This window comes from Etheostoma cragini, chromosome 10 (genome assembly GCF_013103735.1).
Source record: "Etheostoma cragini isolate CJK2018 chromosome 10, CSU_Ecrag_1.0, whole genome shotgun sequence".
NCBI classification, from domain to species: domain Eukaryota; kingdom Metazoa; phylum Chordata; class Actinopteri; order Perciformes; family Percidae; genus Etheostoma; species Etheostoma cragini.
Genome location: NC_048416.1, coordinates 15015337 through 15030882, shown reverse-complemented (window position 1 = coordinate 15030882; position 15546 = coordinate 15015337). Strand labels below are relative to the sequence as shown.

Below are 15546 nucleotides of genomic sequence, written 5' to 3'. Positions count from 1 at the left end.
CCCCCCCCCCCCCCGCCCCCCCCACCGCTGACCTTCTGTGGACAGCGGTGGCATGTAGAAAAAGAGCAAAAAGAAGAGTGGAGAAGAACATAAGGAAATATACAGTATATATGTTATATATATATCCTTATATATCACTTATATAATATAAGGAGAAGAGAAGAAAAGAAAAGAGACACGCAAGCCTCCAGTACCATTAATATTTTAAGGCTGAACACACTCTAGTGATCACCTCCATTTACGTCAATGAAGAGAATTTGTATGTGCATGCTTGGGTTGTAACAGCCCAGCTCTTCCAGTCATCCCAGTTGAGCCGCAGCTTATTTGCTGATGTCAAGGCCCGTGTAACTTTAATTAACATGCAAGGCCCCCTCTGTCGGCCCCCGGGGACGGGGCCCGAATACCTAGACCCACTCGATAGACGCCAGAGTGATTGATGGCCCTTTCTCGCCACTCCTGCTCCGGTTTGAGCCCCACACAGACCCCTCTCTTTCCCTGTAAGTCATTGCTCCTCCACGCCAGATCCTTCCATCTACCCATAATTCATCACTCCTACATTCTCTACACACATTCACGAACCTTGTGTCAGGAACTGTCCTCCTAGCCTCCCAGAAACCCTTATTCTCTAAAGGGTAATTACGGTCGGAGCTGTGTCCCCACTCACTGTCAAGCACACACATATGTCAGTCAGACACACACACACACACACACACACAGACACACACACAACAAAAATGTCTTCCATCTTTTCTTGCATTTACCCTCACCATCCCTCTCTCTCTCACACATTAGCATTGTTAGGCACACCTGCTGTAATCCCTGTCTTCCTGACGGATTACTCCTCCTGTTCCTCCTATAGATCCCCTCCCTTGCCCCACCAGCCAATAAATCTCCTCCCGATAAAACCTTCGCTGGTCCCGAGCCGTGGCGGGCAGTGATGTGAGGTGATGCTGATGTTCGCTGATCAGGGCTGAACACAGCAGGACACCGGCGCAGTCAGCGTCTGCCTGTAGCCTGTCTATGTATTCAGACTACAGACGGCTGCGGTGGCTACAGACTGTTTAAGATCAATACATTTGAATACCCAACATGTTTGAAGTGCTCAGTGCAGGTTTTATATTATGTTTTCATTAGGGCGGCTGTTGATGGGCCAAGCAGAATAAACAAATGGGGTTGTAAATTAATCTCCTCTTAATTATTTCTAAGTCAATATCTAATTTATTGTATTTAAATTATTTAGTTTGACAGAGTGAATTTAGAAGCATGCATTTATCACTTTTCTCAAAAATGATTTGCAAACCTTACATTTCATTTAGCTGACACTTGTCCAAATAGACTCCCAGTAAGTGCAATAAGCTCTGGTAAAAACTTTAACTAGTAAAAGAATCCCAATACTTTATTTAGTATTATTTTACCAGTTATTACAATTATTACAGTTATGGATCAACTATTCTTTCCTGGGGTCAACTAAAAAGACAACTATAGGCAGATTTCTTTACATTTTTTTGTGAAATATATATTGTGAAACTCTATTCAAAACTGAAACATTTTAAACACTAACTGTGAACATTTTTATTTTTTAGACAGCTGGTCAAACTCTCCAGCTGAGGAAGACTATGATGATATGATTGAAAGCTCTAGAACAGCTACTAACTGCACCTTGTAATGAGATTGTTTCACCCAAACAAAACATTTCATTTAGCAACTCAAATAAAGCCACTGTCTGTATTAAAGACATTATAAAAAAAGGAATGTCTGTTTTGGGATCACTTGCTCACTAGTTAATATATGAAGAAGAAAACGAAATTGTAAATTGGTGAACAGACCCTTTAAAATATTCAGTACATCCACTGTAAGTAAAAGGAGAGAGACAGCTAATTATTGTATGCTATGTGCATGAAACATAATGATGTATGGAACATGCAGCTAATTAGGTTACACGCATATGATCACAACTGCACTGAGAGTAGAATTCTGCATAACGCTACACTTACTTGACACCAAATCCCTGCATTCTCCCACACACTGTATTTCTCTCTCTCTCTCTCTCTCTCTCTCTCACACACACACACACACACATATACAAAAACACACACACAGACTAGTAAGATCATGCATGGGGGTGTCATACTGAAGTGACATCTCACTGAAGCTCTGTCTCAGTTGAGAATATCAGCAGCTGTGAACACATACACACACACACACACACACACACACACACACACACACACACACACACACACACACACACACTCTCCAGAGCAGTATGATGTATAAATGATCAAGAGCAGAAAACAGCAGGACATCATCTTTCTCTCTCGCCCACCCAGAATCACTCTTTCTCCCCTCATCCCTTATTCCCCACACAAACTTTCTGTCTCTCCATCTCGCACACCCACCTATCTCTGCTCTTAAATATGTAATGACATACAACTAGTGTTGACACATGAGTGCTGTATGTGCATCTTCAGCTTGTCGCCCCTCCCTCTGTCATTTGCCTCTTCCACACCGAATGCTTGGAATTGGGTCACAAAGCTGCATGAACATAAACTGGGGTTGTGTGTTTTTCCCATTTAGTAAAACGCAATTTTCACCATCAGCTTTGTGAATCTGCGTTTTCTTAGAAATGATGCAGAGGCACTGAGGATGAATCATACTGCTGCATCGCCTTTGTTGTTAACAACGTCAAATGTCTGCTGAAATCACACAGGCAGCTCTGTGTGTTGTGTATGCTGCTTAATAAACCGTAGACAACAGTTTTAGTTTTATTTTGACTTGATTCTGTCCTAGTTCTTTGCTGCCTTGGGCAATATTGATGATTATGTTAAGTGTTTGTGTATGTCTCCCTGTGAGTGTGTGTGCAAAGAGAGACAGTGTGTATTATGTATATATCAATCCTCCTCCTTCGCTGCACCCTCTGGCCCTGGGTGCTCATTTTTTCTGCTCATCTTGGTGCTGTAAACAAGTTTACGGTGTAGAGAGGTAATTACGCACAGACATTCTACATTAGGCCTAATGGCTGTGGGCCATGACTAATTCACCAGGTCGCAGAGGGGTTTACCCTGCTCAGTTGTCACACAGACTTTAAGTACTCCAGTGCATCTGTGGTTTTACTGGTGTTGTTATATTGAGATTCAAATTAACTCCAATATCCTGCTCCATGGACACATTTCTGAGTTTGCCACCTCACTAGATAAGGACTAGTTTTGGGATGGATGGTTTTTAAAATTTGGTTCTCATGCAGAAAGTTAAGGAGAAATGATAAGATTGATGCTACTGCCTGTGTTGTATGGAGTTAGCGCCAGGAGGTGATTACCTTAGCTTAGCGTTAAAACTGAAAACGGCTAGCCTGGTTCTGTTCAAAACACAGTCACTGAATCACACCATGTGTCTTATGTGTTTACTTTACAGTAATCCATATACACAATGCCATTTTAATTGTTTTTGTGTGTTTCAAGGGGAGCTAAAACGGGAACTATTTATCGTACCATTTTTTCCACCAAAATTAGGACATGCATGTTTTTTAAAACAGGAAACTCTGCTAAAACAAATTTCTTTCCCACTGCTTGCAGAGAATAGAATACAGTTGCGTTTTTTTTGGTGTGTCACCTTTGATGTCTCAAATGCGGCAGAAAACTGGGTTAATAAACCGTAGAAAGCAGCACGGAGTCCAGTGACAATGTTACGGTGGTTACTTCTCTAATTTGATTAACTGTAACTTATTCAGTTTCTCTTTCAAACTCGGTGCCGACATGGAACGATGTTGGAACGCTGCTTAAATGGAGGCTGGAGAGAATTTGTGGCTAGTGACAAAGAGTCACACAGTATTGGGTTGGAAAAGAGGCAAAAGTAAGCGTGCCCACATGGGTGTCATGTTTCCATCACTGTTGATCAGAGCTGGAGCCGATAAACACCCCTGAACACTGCAGAGTCATTTGTCCCAAGAATGAATGCCGATTTGAACCTTTCCCACGAAAGAAAAAAGCCAGATGTTAGTGGATGTTGTTGTTTTTTGTCAAGTGTAAATTGGCGTTAGGCTACATTTAAATTGCTACGTTTTGGTTTAAAAACGATTATCTTTTCTTATGTCTTATATCTTTCACACCGCTCTGGCGTTTCAGAGGTCCTAAAATGGAAACATTTGAAAACACGTCTGACCCGGTTTTGGTTTGGGATCTGCGGGGTGATGTTGCAGTCTTAATGGTCCCAACTCCATACTCACAGCACAGCCATGTAAGTGGTATCAAATTCCTCATTGATCTCTCAGCAGGACTCTTTGCCAAAATGTCAAACCCTTGATTTAAAATGAAAAATGAAAAAGAAAAATCCTTTAGATACATCAGTAGACTGATATTTAAGGTACCTTAAGTTTTAGGTTATTTAGAAACATTATCACCATTACATAGCTTATCCACCAAGTCAAGTCAAATTCCTTTATATAGTCCAAAATCACAAATTTGCCTCAGATGGCTTTGAAATCAGTAAAACATATTACACTGTCTTATTCCCCCAAATCATATAATGAAAAACTCCAAACAACAAAGGGAGATGGAAGGAATTTCAGCATGCAGCTTAATTTAGGTACAAAGACTTAATATTAATAGAGCACTGGCATTCACTGAAGTTTATTTTTCCAGTTGTAAAATGTTCTGCTCAGTACACCTTTGTGCATGCATGCATGTAGGGGACCAGGTGCTTTAGACTCTCAAATATCGATATGGTATCGGCCTTAAAAATCCAGTATTACTCAGCGTCTAATTAGAATAATGGATATCTTAGCATGCTAATGACACAACTGTAAAAACCAGTTAGTGGACACTAACACTGCATCAATAGTGCAGCACTGTAAAACAAAGCCAATATCTGTCAGCAGCTCTGTAGAGTCTTATTAATGGCTCTGTAAAGTGTTTACTTTGCATCCCTACTCTCTCTGGTTTTATCTTTGAGTTTTATAGGGCTTTTTATCACCATATTCTACAATACATTACAATAAACTACAATCAACTTGTATGTATTGCAATGTTTATTAAGTTTAAACAAATGCAAGAGGAGAACTTTTATGCAGAATGCATGTATATTAAGAAGGTCCATCAACACAATTTAAATTAGTCTAAATAAAAATGCATTTGTAGGCCGTGACAGCAGAAATGTCTGTTCACTTTTTCAACACTTTCAAAGGGAGCTTCAGGGTGGATTTTTCTTTTACTACTTCTTTTAATTCTCATGAATATATTTATAGCTGCCATCTTCTTGTGTTCATACTGCCTTCCTAATGATAATATTTTTCATCATAAAAAAATTACAGAGTGCTTTCCATTAATGAGGGCAATTCCACGCTACATCATTTTTTTAAGCAAGCTTATAAAACAAAGAGTCTCACCCAGCTGTTGCAAGAAAAACCTGCCTTTTAAAAGAGAACGTTTGGAGATAAACAGCTGCTAAATATAAATACATCCCTGCGAGTTTTTTTTTTTGATTCTCTTTAAAATTAGATGAAAGGGCTTTCCTCTAAACCACCATCCAGCTGTTGTCTAATGTACCTGTCACACTTAAGCGTTAAATCTCACTGTGAAACTGGACCAGATCCACATCCACTTTGGACTGATGCCAAAGTCCCAACATTGTCCATAATCATAGGGTTACCAGTTCAATTACAATCAATATGTAGAACAGACTGTATTTCCTCTTATGCATGCACGCACACATGCATGCACGCACGCACGCACACACACACTCACTCTGCATACACCTGGCCCTCCCTTTACTTTCCCTCGTTTACTTTCTGCTGACAGAAAAGTCACAAGAACTTCGTCCTCAGACATTTCTAATCAGCATTTGGCTGTGCAATTAGCATATGTAAGTCCATCAGCATAGCGGCCGTGCACTACCCAGCCACTCTCTGAAAAGCTGTTTGATAATTGAAGTCTGGTTGAAGTGTGTGTGATACCACAGCGCTCGGTGTGTTTGTGGGCACACGTGACAGATGGTTTAGAGAGGACACGAGTCTCTGCTGAGCGATACTGGAAGCTACAGAGCAGAAGAAAGAAGAGCAGACTGGGGACTACTTACATTTGTGTTGTTTTCACTGCCTCTTCAAAAGCCTCTTTTACTGCAGCAGTTGTGGCCACTTAAGTTTTATCATGCCATTTTAGCACCTGAAGATACATAGTCAAGTAATTCTGTATGTAGGTTTGTTTGAAACTTCAATTTCAGTTATAAAGTATGATCAGTGAAAATAGTTTAAATTGTTGAGCATTACATTTGCAAATTGTAGGGCTTTGGGAAAAAAGCCAATTAAGAAAAAACACTGCAAAACCATCAACACTCACTGAACATTCGTGGGCCTATTTAATTTTTTACTGTTGTAATGTTCTCAGTTTTATGAACAACTGGTGAAATAAACAATGTGACATTATGTGGAGTGTCTGTTTATTTCACACAGTTTAGCTACCCAGAAAATATACAAAATCAACTCATATTTTACCTATGCACCTTGAATAATTAAACAATAAAGAATGATTCATTTTTAAACCCCAGCTTCAAAATAAAAATAAAAAACTAAGTGTAAATTGGCCATTTTGCATGCATTTTTAAAACATCCCCTAACTTCAGCTCATCGGCCATCACTTTACAAGATGAGTGCTTTGGTAGCAGCCCTCTCGCCTTTATACTAACAATCAATAGTATTATTTCATGCGGAAAACCATTATAATGGAGGCCAAGACATCAATTTCACAACTAGTCTCAGAATCCGTGCTTTATAGATTTTTTTCTTCTTACATTTATCATCAGCACTTGTCATCAGCAATAATTGAAAAAAAAAATCAGTTGTAGGAATCTAAACTGAAATGTGGGAATGCAGTATGCATTAAATACCTCAAAATGAATTGTGTGTTTGTATGTTGCTTAAAAAATAAAAGTTTAACCCACAAAAAAAGAATTTCAAAACCTAAAACCATGGTTAAATATGAAAGGGTGGTACATATGGGTTGGTTGGCATATGCTAATGCCACTACTACACACAGTGCTGTTTGCACTACTCATGGTGGAATGATGTCAGAGCTGCAGACACTGACGGTTCTGTGTGACTTCCTCACACCCAGTTCATCATACACCAGCAGCCATGACCTCATTTAATCTCAGAGTTGTACGCATCCTCTCTAGGCGAGCCTGCCTCACGGCCATGAGGATCAAAGAGAGATTGGTAGTAGGGAGTCAGTCATCCATTATTCTGCTCCGGAAATGTGTGGAGCACAGAGAAAGAACACACACGAGTGGGGAGAGTATCGCTTGAACACAAATCTGCTTTCATACCTTTCATCTCGTGCCTCTTTTCTCTTGCTCTCCTCCTCCTCTCCACCAGTCAGCCCTCAGTGAGTCTCTCACCTCGTTGCCATTCCTATCTGCTTCACTGCCACCTTTTCAGTGTGGCTTCTCTAGCCTTTATCAATCCCCTCTCTCAACGTTGTATCTATCTATCCTCCCTCCTCACCTTCCTGCCATCTCTGAGGTGTCATTTAGCTTCTATTGTTTGTTGTCTCTCTCTACCATGTGTCACATCCTCCGTTAAATGAGGTTGGGGATAACTGCTCCTCAAAGTAAGCCAACAGCTCTCTCTCTCTTTTTTTCCCTCTCTCATGTGTCCCCACACTAAGCCACCTATTTATGAAAAAGCTGTTTATGTGTAAAAGCAACCAGTGATCACACTTTTATTTTTAGTTTTTTTCCTTGAAGATCTAAAGTTTCAAACCAGTAATAAAGTTAATACATTTGTTTTGTTTCCTAATCTTTTCTTAAAAGATTGCATTACAGCCAACACGCCGGTGTCAGGAGGGTACTGAGGTCATGTTCTTTGTACTATTTGTGGAGATTTTACTGCTTGTTATGCTGACTTCATATTCAGTGAGAACACATATCACTCACTGATTGTAGGGTTTCTTATAGCTGACAAAAGTAGTTTATTTTGTAGGCAAAAAAAATTAAAATGAAAGGAATTTAGTTTTTATCTCTTAGAACTACATATTTTGCATTGGAGCATATTGTAGGAAGTAGAATATTTCAGAATATGTATTTGAAGATTTAAATGAAAATTCAAATTGCTTCTAATACTCAGAAAATAGTACTAAGTTTAGTTAGTGGCTGGTCAAAAATATCTCAGGTACGTTCTGCAGGTTCTGTCTGCTCTTGCTCTCCATCATCACAGTGTTATACTACAAACACACACACTCGCACTTCCATTTACAGACATGTTTCGTTTCTGTTTGACAACTGAATGATTATAATCTAGTGGTTTGATCACATCTCATAAATGCTACCAGTTAAGCAGTATGAACAGTATAATATGTGCTGCTGCACTAATATTCTATTTTTTTTTTAAATAAGGCACTTTTAATGTCATTTTGAACGTGTTTAGTGCCTAAAAATACATTTAAAAACGTGACCTGTTTTAGCCTGTTGGGTGCTAATGTTAGCAGGAGGATGAGACGGTTTAGGCAGCACGGATTGGTTTCGTTTTTCTCTCTACTGACAGCACTCCAAATTTACAGACAAACGAGCTATGTGTTGGAATCGACCGGAATTCTCCTTTAAGGCATTGTATTCTAAAAGCTTAATATTCCTTGTTTTTGAAATGCTTACTTATCAGGTATGAAAAACACACTGGCTTAGTGTTGATGAAAGGACAAAACACAAACAGAAAGAGATACGTTTCCAGATGTTGCTGTCTCAGTCTCAGTGCTCTCAAAGTCAAATAAGGTCAGTGTGATGCTGTCAATACTGTGTTTTTTGGGAGGTAAGAGTCTGTCCTGGTTTTGAATCACGTGTGATGTGATTCGTCTATCAGTTACAAAGCCTTTGCAACACTTTCTACCTGACACTTGTGTAAATAGAAGAAAGAGGTACATTGCAGAGGTATGTACAGAGACCAGCTTTAGGGCCATTCAGAATTTCGACACTGAAATCCAATTTTACTAAAGTGATAGACAGTGAAGGAGGCATGGAGTCTGAATTAGAAATGGAGCAGAAGGAAGCAGAATGGCAAGTAAATGGACTTATAGCATAGAAAATCATGAATGAAATTCGAACACAGAGAGAAAGATATGCATTTTAATGTGCACACACCCACACACACACACACATTCACACACACAAATTCAGACTGTGTCTTCCTAAGCAGATCATCAAAGAATCAAAGGCAGTCAATGTTTGAATTAGCCCTCTGTTCTTCATCCAGCCTGTGCCTACTTTCAAGTGTTCTTTATAATAGAGTGTCACAGATTACAACATGAAATAAAGCGGCTATGATGAGTTAGACTGTTGATATGAATCATTCTGTGTTGCATCTTTCTTTCTTTTTGTGCCTATTGTGGTAAGAAAAGATTGTGAGTTTGAAGAGGGTTGAGCTGAGGAAAGGGAGAGGAAGATTAAAGAGTGAATGCAAAGGGCAGGATGAAAGAGAGATTGAGAGAAGGAAAAGGTAGAGGAAAGTGGGGAGTAGGGGGAGGGAAAGCTGGAGTAACAACGAGGTGAGTGTCTGTGTGTGTGTGTGTGTGTGTGTGTGTGTGTGTGTGTGTGTGTGTGTGTGTGTGTGTGTGTGTGTGTGTGTGTGTGGGTGTGTGTGTGTGTGTGTGTGTGTGTGTGTTGGAACATCTAACAGGAAAAGTGGGTTGTTTCATAATATAGTGGAACGCTATGCCACTAAAAGGAAAAGTATACAGACCTGAGCTCCATTGCGTGGGCACACACACACCTCTGTGACACATTGTGTCTGTTTCTGGCTCAGTATGTCACATGTATTAACATTTCTCTTGTTTTTTCCCCTTCACTTTTTCTATTCCACCTTCCTGCTCCCGGTTTTCTGTTCCCTTTTCATCTTTTGGTGTAATACAATTTTCTCATGCTTCCATTTTTACTTTTTACCATCCTCCTTTCTTTCTTTAACTTATTTATTCTGTCCCTACTTTTTCCTTCACCACACTCATTTCTTCCTCCATGCTTTCCTCCCTCGTTTTTCCCAACTCCCTTCTGCTTCCCGGGACCCAGAGAAAGGTAACTGCTCTTCGTTGTGTGTGACCGTGCCTCTCCATTGTTTTCAGTAATCGTTGTGCCAAGAATCCCAACCCCTCCTTGCGCAATCACATCTGTCACCTCAGGTATCAATTCAGTGGCTTTGCTTCGCCCAGAGACACTGTTGCTCTTTACAGGAGTGCCGCAGCACTACTGAAGGTCTAAATCACTGGCGTTAAATCATCAGCAAGCCAGACCGGCCACAGGCTATTTCCTCATAAGAGTTGCATGCTGTTTTATAGCATTTTGATCCTCTAGAGAGGGAACAGAAGTCATAAAAGAACCATTTGTAGTATGAGAGGCAAGGCCATTCATGCTGCTTTGGTGACACACTGCTCAAATGTCCCTGAACGAAGCACACTGGTCGCATACAAACACACACACACACACACACACACACACACACACACACACACACACATCATTGTACTTTTCTTTCTGGCCAAAGGCGCAGAGCATTATCGACCCAAATTGTGAGCACACAATTAAGCAGAGGAGACAGTCCGGATAATGGACTCATAAACACAAAGAGCCCGCTTTGATAAATGTCATATTTCTGTCTCTGTCTATGGTTATTTGGCAGTGTACAGTGTGTGTGTCTTGCTTTGTCTCATCAGTCAATCACTTCAGTCCTGCCTGGAAAAATATCCATCTAGCTTTTTGTTCTGCAGTTTGTCTCACCTGTTAATGAGGAAGAAATGTGTCTTTCTTTCATCTTTGTGTGTGTGTGTGTGTGTGTGTGTGTGTGTGTGTGTGTGTGTGTGTGTGTGTGTGTGTGTGTGTGCATAAAGTATCTCTCACAAGCTGTGTTTCATCTCCCACCCACTTAGTGCAGAAGGTTTCTTTCCTGGTGGAGCTTCCTCTCTTAGTCTCACCCTCAGACTCTCCATTTTTCTCCCATGTGGCACCACTATGAAGTTCTCAGCACATAGTTTCCTCGGGTACTAGGACACACATCTGCCTTCCCGCATGCTTATGTGTGCCAACCTCTACCTTCAGTTTACAGAGCAACAGCACACACATGCCACATGTTAAAGGGGCTTTAAGTAATCTATTTATGAAAGAAACTTTGACTGTGGCACAAGAAATTAATGAAACACCCTTAAAGCTTATGATAGAGCTGTTAATACACAAATAATGAAGCAACTTTTTCACAATAGATGAGTGTGCTATTAGAGCAGAGCCCTAACAAAAAATAGGTAAATATAGAACAATGCCAAATGGGGTAATAATATTGGGTGTTTTATAGCAAATAATTTATAGCAATTCATTTTGCTGACTCTTTATTGCATTATTAAACAGCTGACCACAAACAGGTGCAGAGAGGGGTGGAGACAGTTTTAGTTTCCTTTTTGATGTTTGCAAAGAGTTACCTGACAGCACATATAGAATGAAGAAAAATGGTTTTAAAAAGCCCACTTCAATAGAACAGTTCTTGATGACGGGAATGAGAATGAGACGTGGGCTCAAATCCTGGGTGGGCTTTTAAATTGACAGTAATATATTACAATAGTAGATATTTCACTAGGCTGCTGATAATGCAAAAATTGGATCCAACAAACTCAAGAAAAATGTAAAATATAAAATACAAATTTGGCAATTATACCATCATATGATATGTGCCCTCTGGGAAGACGTTTAATCTAACAGAAATATGCAACAATATCTAAAGGAGGCTCCAAGGAGACATACCAGGAGGCTTTGAGAGGACAACTATAATCTATTTTGTTGAAAAACCAGCTAGTGGCAGTTATTCAGTGTAATAACATTAAGTGGATAAAACCTGACTCTCCCATATACAATATATGGAATGGAGTAGACATTTGTTCCATCCCATAACACTAATGCGATGGAACAAATGTCATTAAGAGGAATTTAAAAAGAGATAGTATTCAGTGGTAATACAATTTTTTCTTATCCCTAAATAACCACAAATTGTTCTCTCCCATCTCCCTTATCTGACACACATATACACCAATCACATCATGCCACATGATTAAACATTTCCTTGTTATGAGGTTAGCAAACTGCTTTCTATTTTTTTTTTTTTTGTTCAAAATTAATAATTTTTCTCCATCACTTCATTTTTATAGTTATTGTGGTTTGTTGACTTACGTCTCCTTCCACATACTTGTTGCCCCACACCCTTGTTTGTTTCCTGCATTAGAAAGTCATGTGTCTTCTGTTCGTGTTTCAGGGACTTTGCCTATGTGGCGAGAGACAAAAACACGCGGGTGCTGAAGTGCCACGTGTTCCGATGTGATACCCCTGCCGCAGCCATCGCCACAAGTCTCCACGAAATCTGCTCCAAGGTGGGTGTCATTACTGCAGCTGCCTCCGCATTAATGAGCTTATCTGGCACTCTGAAACAAGCTATCAAGCTTTAATCAAAGTCAGTTTTGAAAAGAGTAAAAAACTCTTTTCTGATGATGCAGTTATCTAAAGGTACTTTTTAAGATTGTAACTTAGATGCAACTCCTGCATGCATGTTATAGAAGAACTAATAGCAGTGCAAGAGACAAGATTTATGTTATCTTTTACTTGAGAAGTAATAATAATAATATAATAATTTGAATTTATTATAGTGTTTTTCATTAACTCAATGCCGCTTCACAGGGCAACTAACAACTGGGGAGAGAGATAGAGGAGAATGTTTAAGAGCCTTTACAGCAGGGAGAGAAGATAAGATTCACATTACAGAGCAAAATAGAAGTTTCAGTTTGTCTGTGTGTGTTAAACATAAATATATGTAATGGAAAATACAACAGGGTCACCCCATCTTTCCAGATTTTACGCATTGATGATCACCTAACCCACCTCATAGTAGGCTCATGCACATCTGAATATAGGATGCAGTAAACAAGCCTGTTGCGCCTAAAAAGATGTGGTTCTGAGGCGTCCATTCTCAGCACAAAGTCTATGACCCAAATTCCCCAAAAAACAACAACTTACTTGGCAATGCTTCTTCTGAATGAAACTTATTTACATCTGTTTGCAACTCTCCTCCCACTAGTGCACTGTACACCATAATACCACAAAGACAGGCAAAGAGGAAAATACCAAACCCAACATAATCATTTGGGCCTGTTGTGGATCAATCCTTATGATGAATTCAATGTATGGACCCTTTCGCTTGGCAGAAGAATTTGCAGGTCCTCAGAAACAGATTCTCCTGCTGGCGGCTTTCGTCAGGGTCAATGTTGACGTTATACAGATCAGCAGGTCTACTGCAAGCTGCAGCTCCATCACACGAATACTAGCTGTAGTTGATTAGTAGTGTCTGAATCTTCATCACTTAAAGGAGCAGTGCCTGAGACTCCATCATACAAGTCAAGTCATACAAGTCATAGATTCTGAAAAAAATATTAATCAGAATCTATGTAATTTGAACCCCTGAGGACTGAGGCTCTATCAAAGGCCACAGCAGAAGCTACAACTCAGTCACAGTTTGCATCAGTGGCTAAATCTTCTTCACTGGAATCAGCACTGTCTGATCCTCCATAATATGATTAAGTAGCAGTTTAAGCCCAGTTGCAACCTGCCTATATGTCAGCTTCATGGACACCACGTACCACTGTGACCAGCCTGTGGACAATGCCATTTTATCTTTGTCTACTTTTTTCAGGTAGGAATTGCATTACCCAGATTTCTGAATAGATGATTAAAGTTGAGATTAAGAAGCTCTGATATGTGCTGTGCTTAGCTCAGTTGGGAGAGCTGGTGGGCATATATAGAGGTTTTCTCCTGAATGCAGCAGACGAGGGTTTGACTCCAAACTCATGGCTGCATGTCATTCCCCCTCTCTTTCCCTTTCAAGTCTTCATCTCTCCTGTAAAAATAAAAGCCCCAAAATAATCTTTAAAAAAAAGGTTCTTATATTTTGACTGAAATATGAAATACATTCAGCAATATTAAGGAATTAACTAGAAAATGCATTTCCTCCAGAAAATGCTTGTAAAAGCTGAAAAGCTAAATTGCTGGCATAATTGCATAAGAAGAAGGTGAAGTAGTGATAATAGTAGGAAAAGGGGGAATGATTTTAATTAGTAATTGAATTAGTACTAGCATTTCATTTAAATGTTGAATAGTACCAATTATGTATTAAAAAAATGAATATTTTAAGTCATTGTAAAGCATGTTGAAAGGTCATAGTATAGGTATGACAAAAAAGGGATACAAATCAGATTATAGCATGTCAAAAAAGTCATGAAAAACACATAGTAGAGTTTATCAAAAATAAGTGATAAAAAGTTTTAATATAGTATGTTAAAAATCCTAAAAAGGTCATAATATAGTATGTTGAAAAAAGTCATAAAAAAGTGCTAAAAAAAGTCATAGTATAGTATGTCAAAAAATGTTTTTTAAAAAGTCGTAGCATTTTGAAAAAACACCATTAAAAAGTGATAATATAGTGTGTTGAAAAATGTCAAAGTATAGTATGACAAAAAGTGATGAAAAAAAAGCTCACCTGATAGACCGTGTGCTCCATGTACAAAGTCATAGTCCTTACCGCAGCAGCCTCCGGTTCCATTCTGAACTGTGGCTCTTTCTTGCTTGATGTCCCCCCCTCTCTCATCCCTTTTGTGTCTGCTGTCCTATCAAAAAACAAAGCCACTGAATAAAATACATTGAAAAAAGCCAAAGTATATAGTATGTAAAAAAAGATGATAAAAAAGTCAAAATCTAGCATGTTGAAAAACATGTCATGAAACGGAGCAGGAATCAGCCTGGGTGAGAGTCTGCAGTGACTATTTGCTAGTTCTTTGATGGAGCAGTGCTAACCACTGAACCACTATGCCTCTAAATAATGAATGTCAAAAATAGTTATCGCACATGTTGAGTACAACCATTAACACATTATAGCATGGTATGTTAAAAAAAGTGATAATATAGTCATAGTATAATATTTTTAAAAAGGCATAGTATAGCATGTTGAAAAAAATGTTATGAAAAGGACCTGGCCGGACTGGGAATCAAACCTGGGTCAGAGTCTGCAGTGACTATTTGCTGGTTGTCTGTTGGAGTTGTGTTAACCACGGAACAACTCTGCCGCCAAAAACAATGTCGAAAACAGTTAGAGCACAGTATGTTGAATAAAAACCATGACTTTAAGTAATAGCATGGTATAAGTCATAGAATGGTATAAGTCATAGAATGGTATGTTAAAAAAAGTGATAATATAGTCATAGTCTAGTATCTCAAAAAAGGCAAAGTATTAAAAAGTCATAGTATGGCATGTCAAATTAGTGATTTAAAAGTCATAGTAGGTTAAAAAAAAGTCACAGTATAGTATGTCTATCTGAGATGAACTGATAGAGCCTGGGTACACTTCTCATTGAATAAGCCTTATAAAATCTTGAACAATACATGGTCTCAATATAATGACAACATTGTGAGCACCAGAAAGCATTTGCGAACATTAATATATATTTTTTTTGTGTGGATGAACTTAAAAAGATTTGCGTATATCAGCAATTTAAA

General features: G+C 39.0%; 1 protein-coding gene across 7 annotated transcripts in view; it reads left to right on the top strand.

Moving 5' to 3' along the window:
• The window catches only part of LOC117951425 (amyloid-beta A4 precursor protein-binding family B member 2), a 35671-nt gene that overhangs the window by 14020 nt on the left and 6105 nt on the right, over nucleotides 1-15546 (top strand). For 4 of the 7 annotated variants that reach the window (XM_034883102.1, XM_034883103.1, XM_034883101.1 and 1 more), the window contains 2 exons: nucleotides 10042-10047; nucleotides 12263-12377. In XM_034883102.1, the coding sequence (XP_034738993.1) occupies nucleotides 10042-10047; nucleotides 12263-12377 (121 nt within the window). Of the gene's footprint in view, nucleotides 1-7575; nucleotides 7599-10041; nucleotides 10048-12262; nucleotides 12378-15546 lie in introns of all 7 variants that reach the window. The other 3 variants (XM_034883104.1, XM_034883108.1, XM_034883105.1) reach the window with 2 other exon arrangements.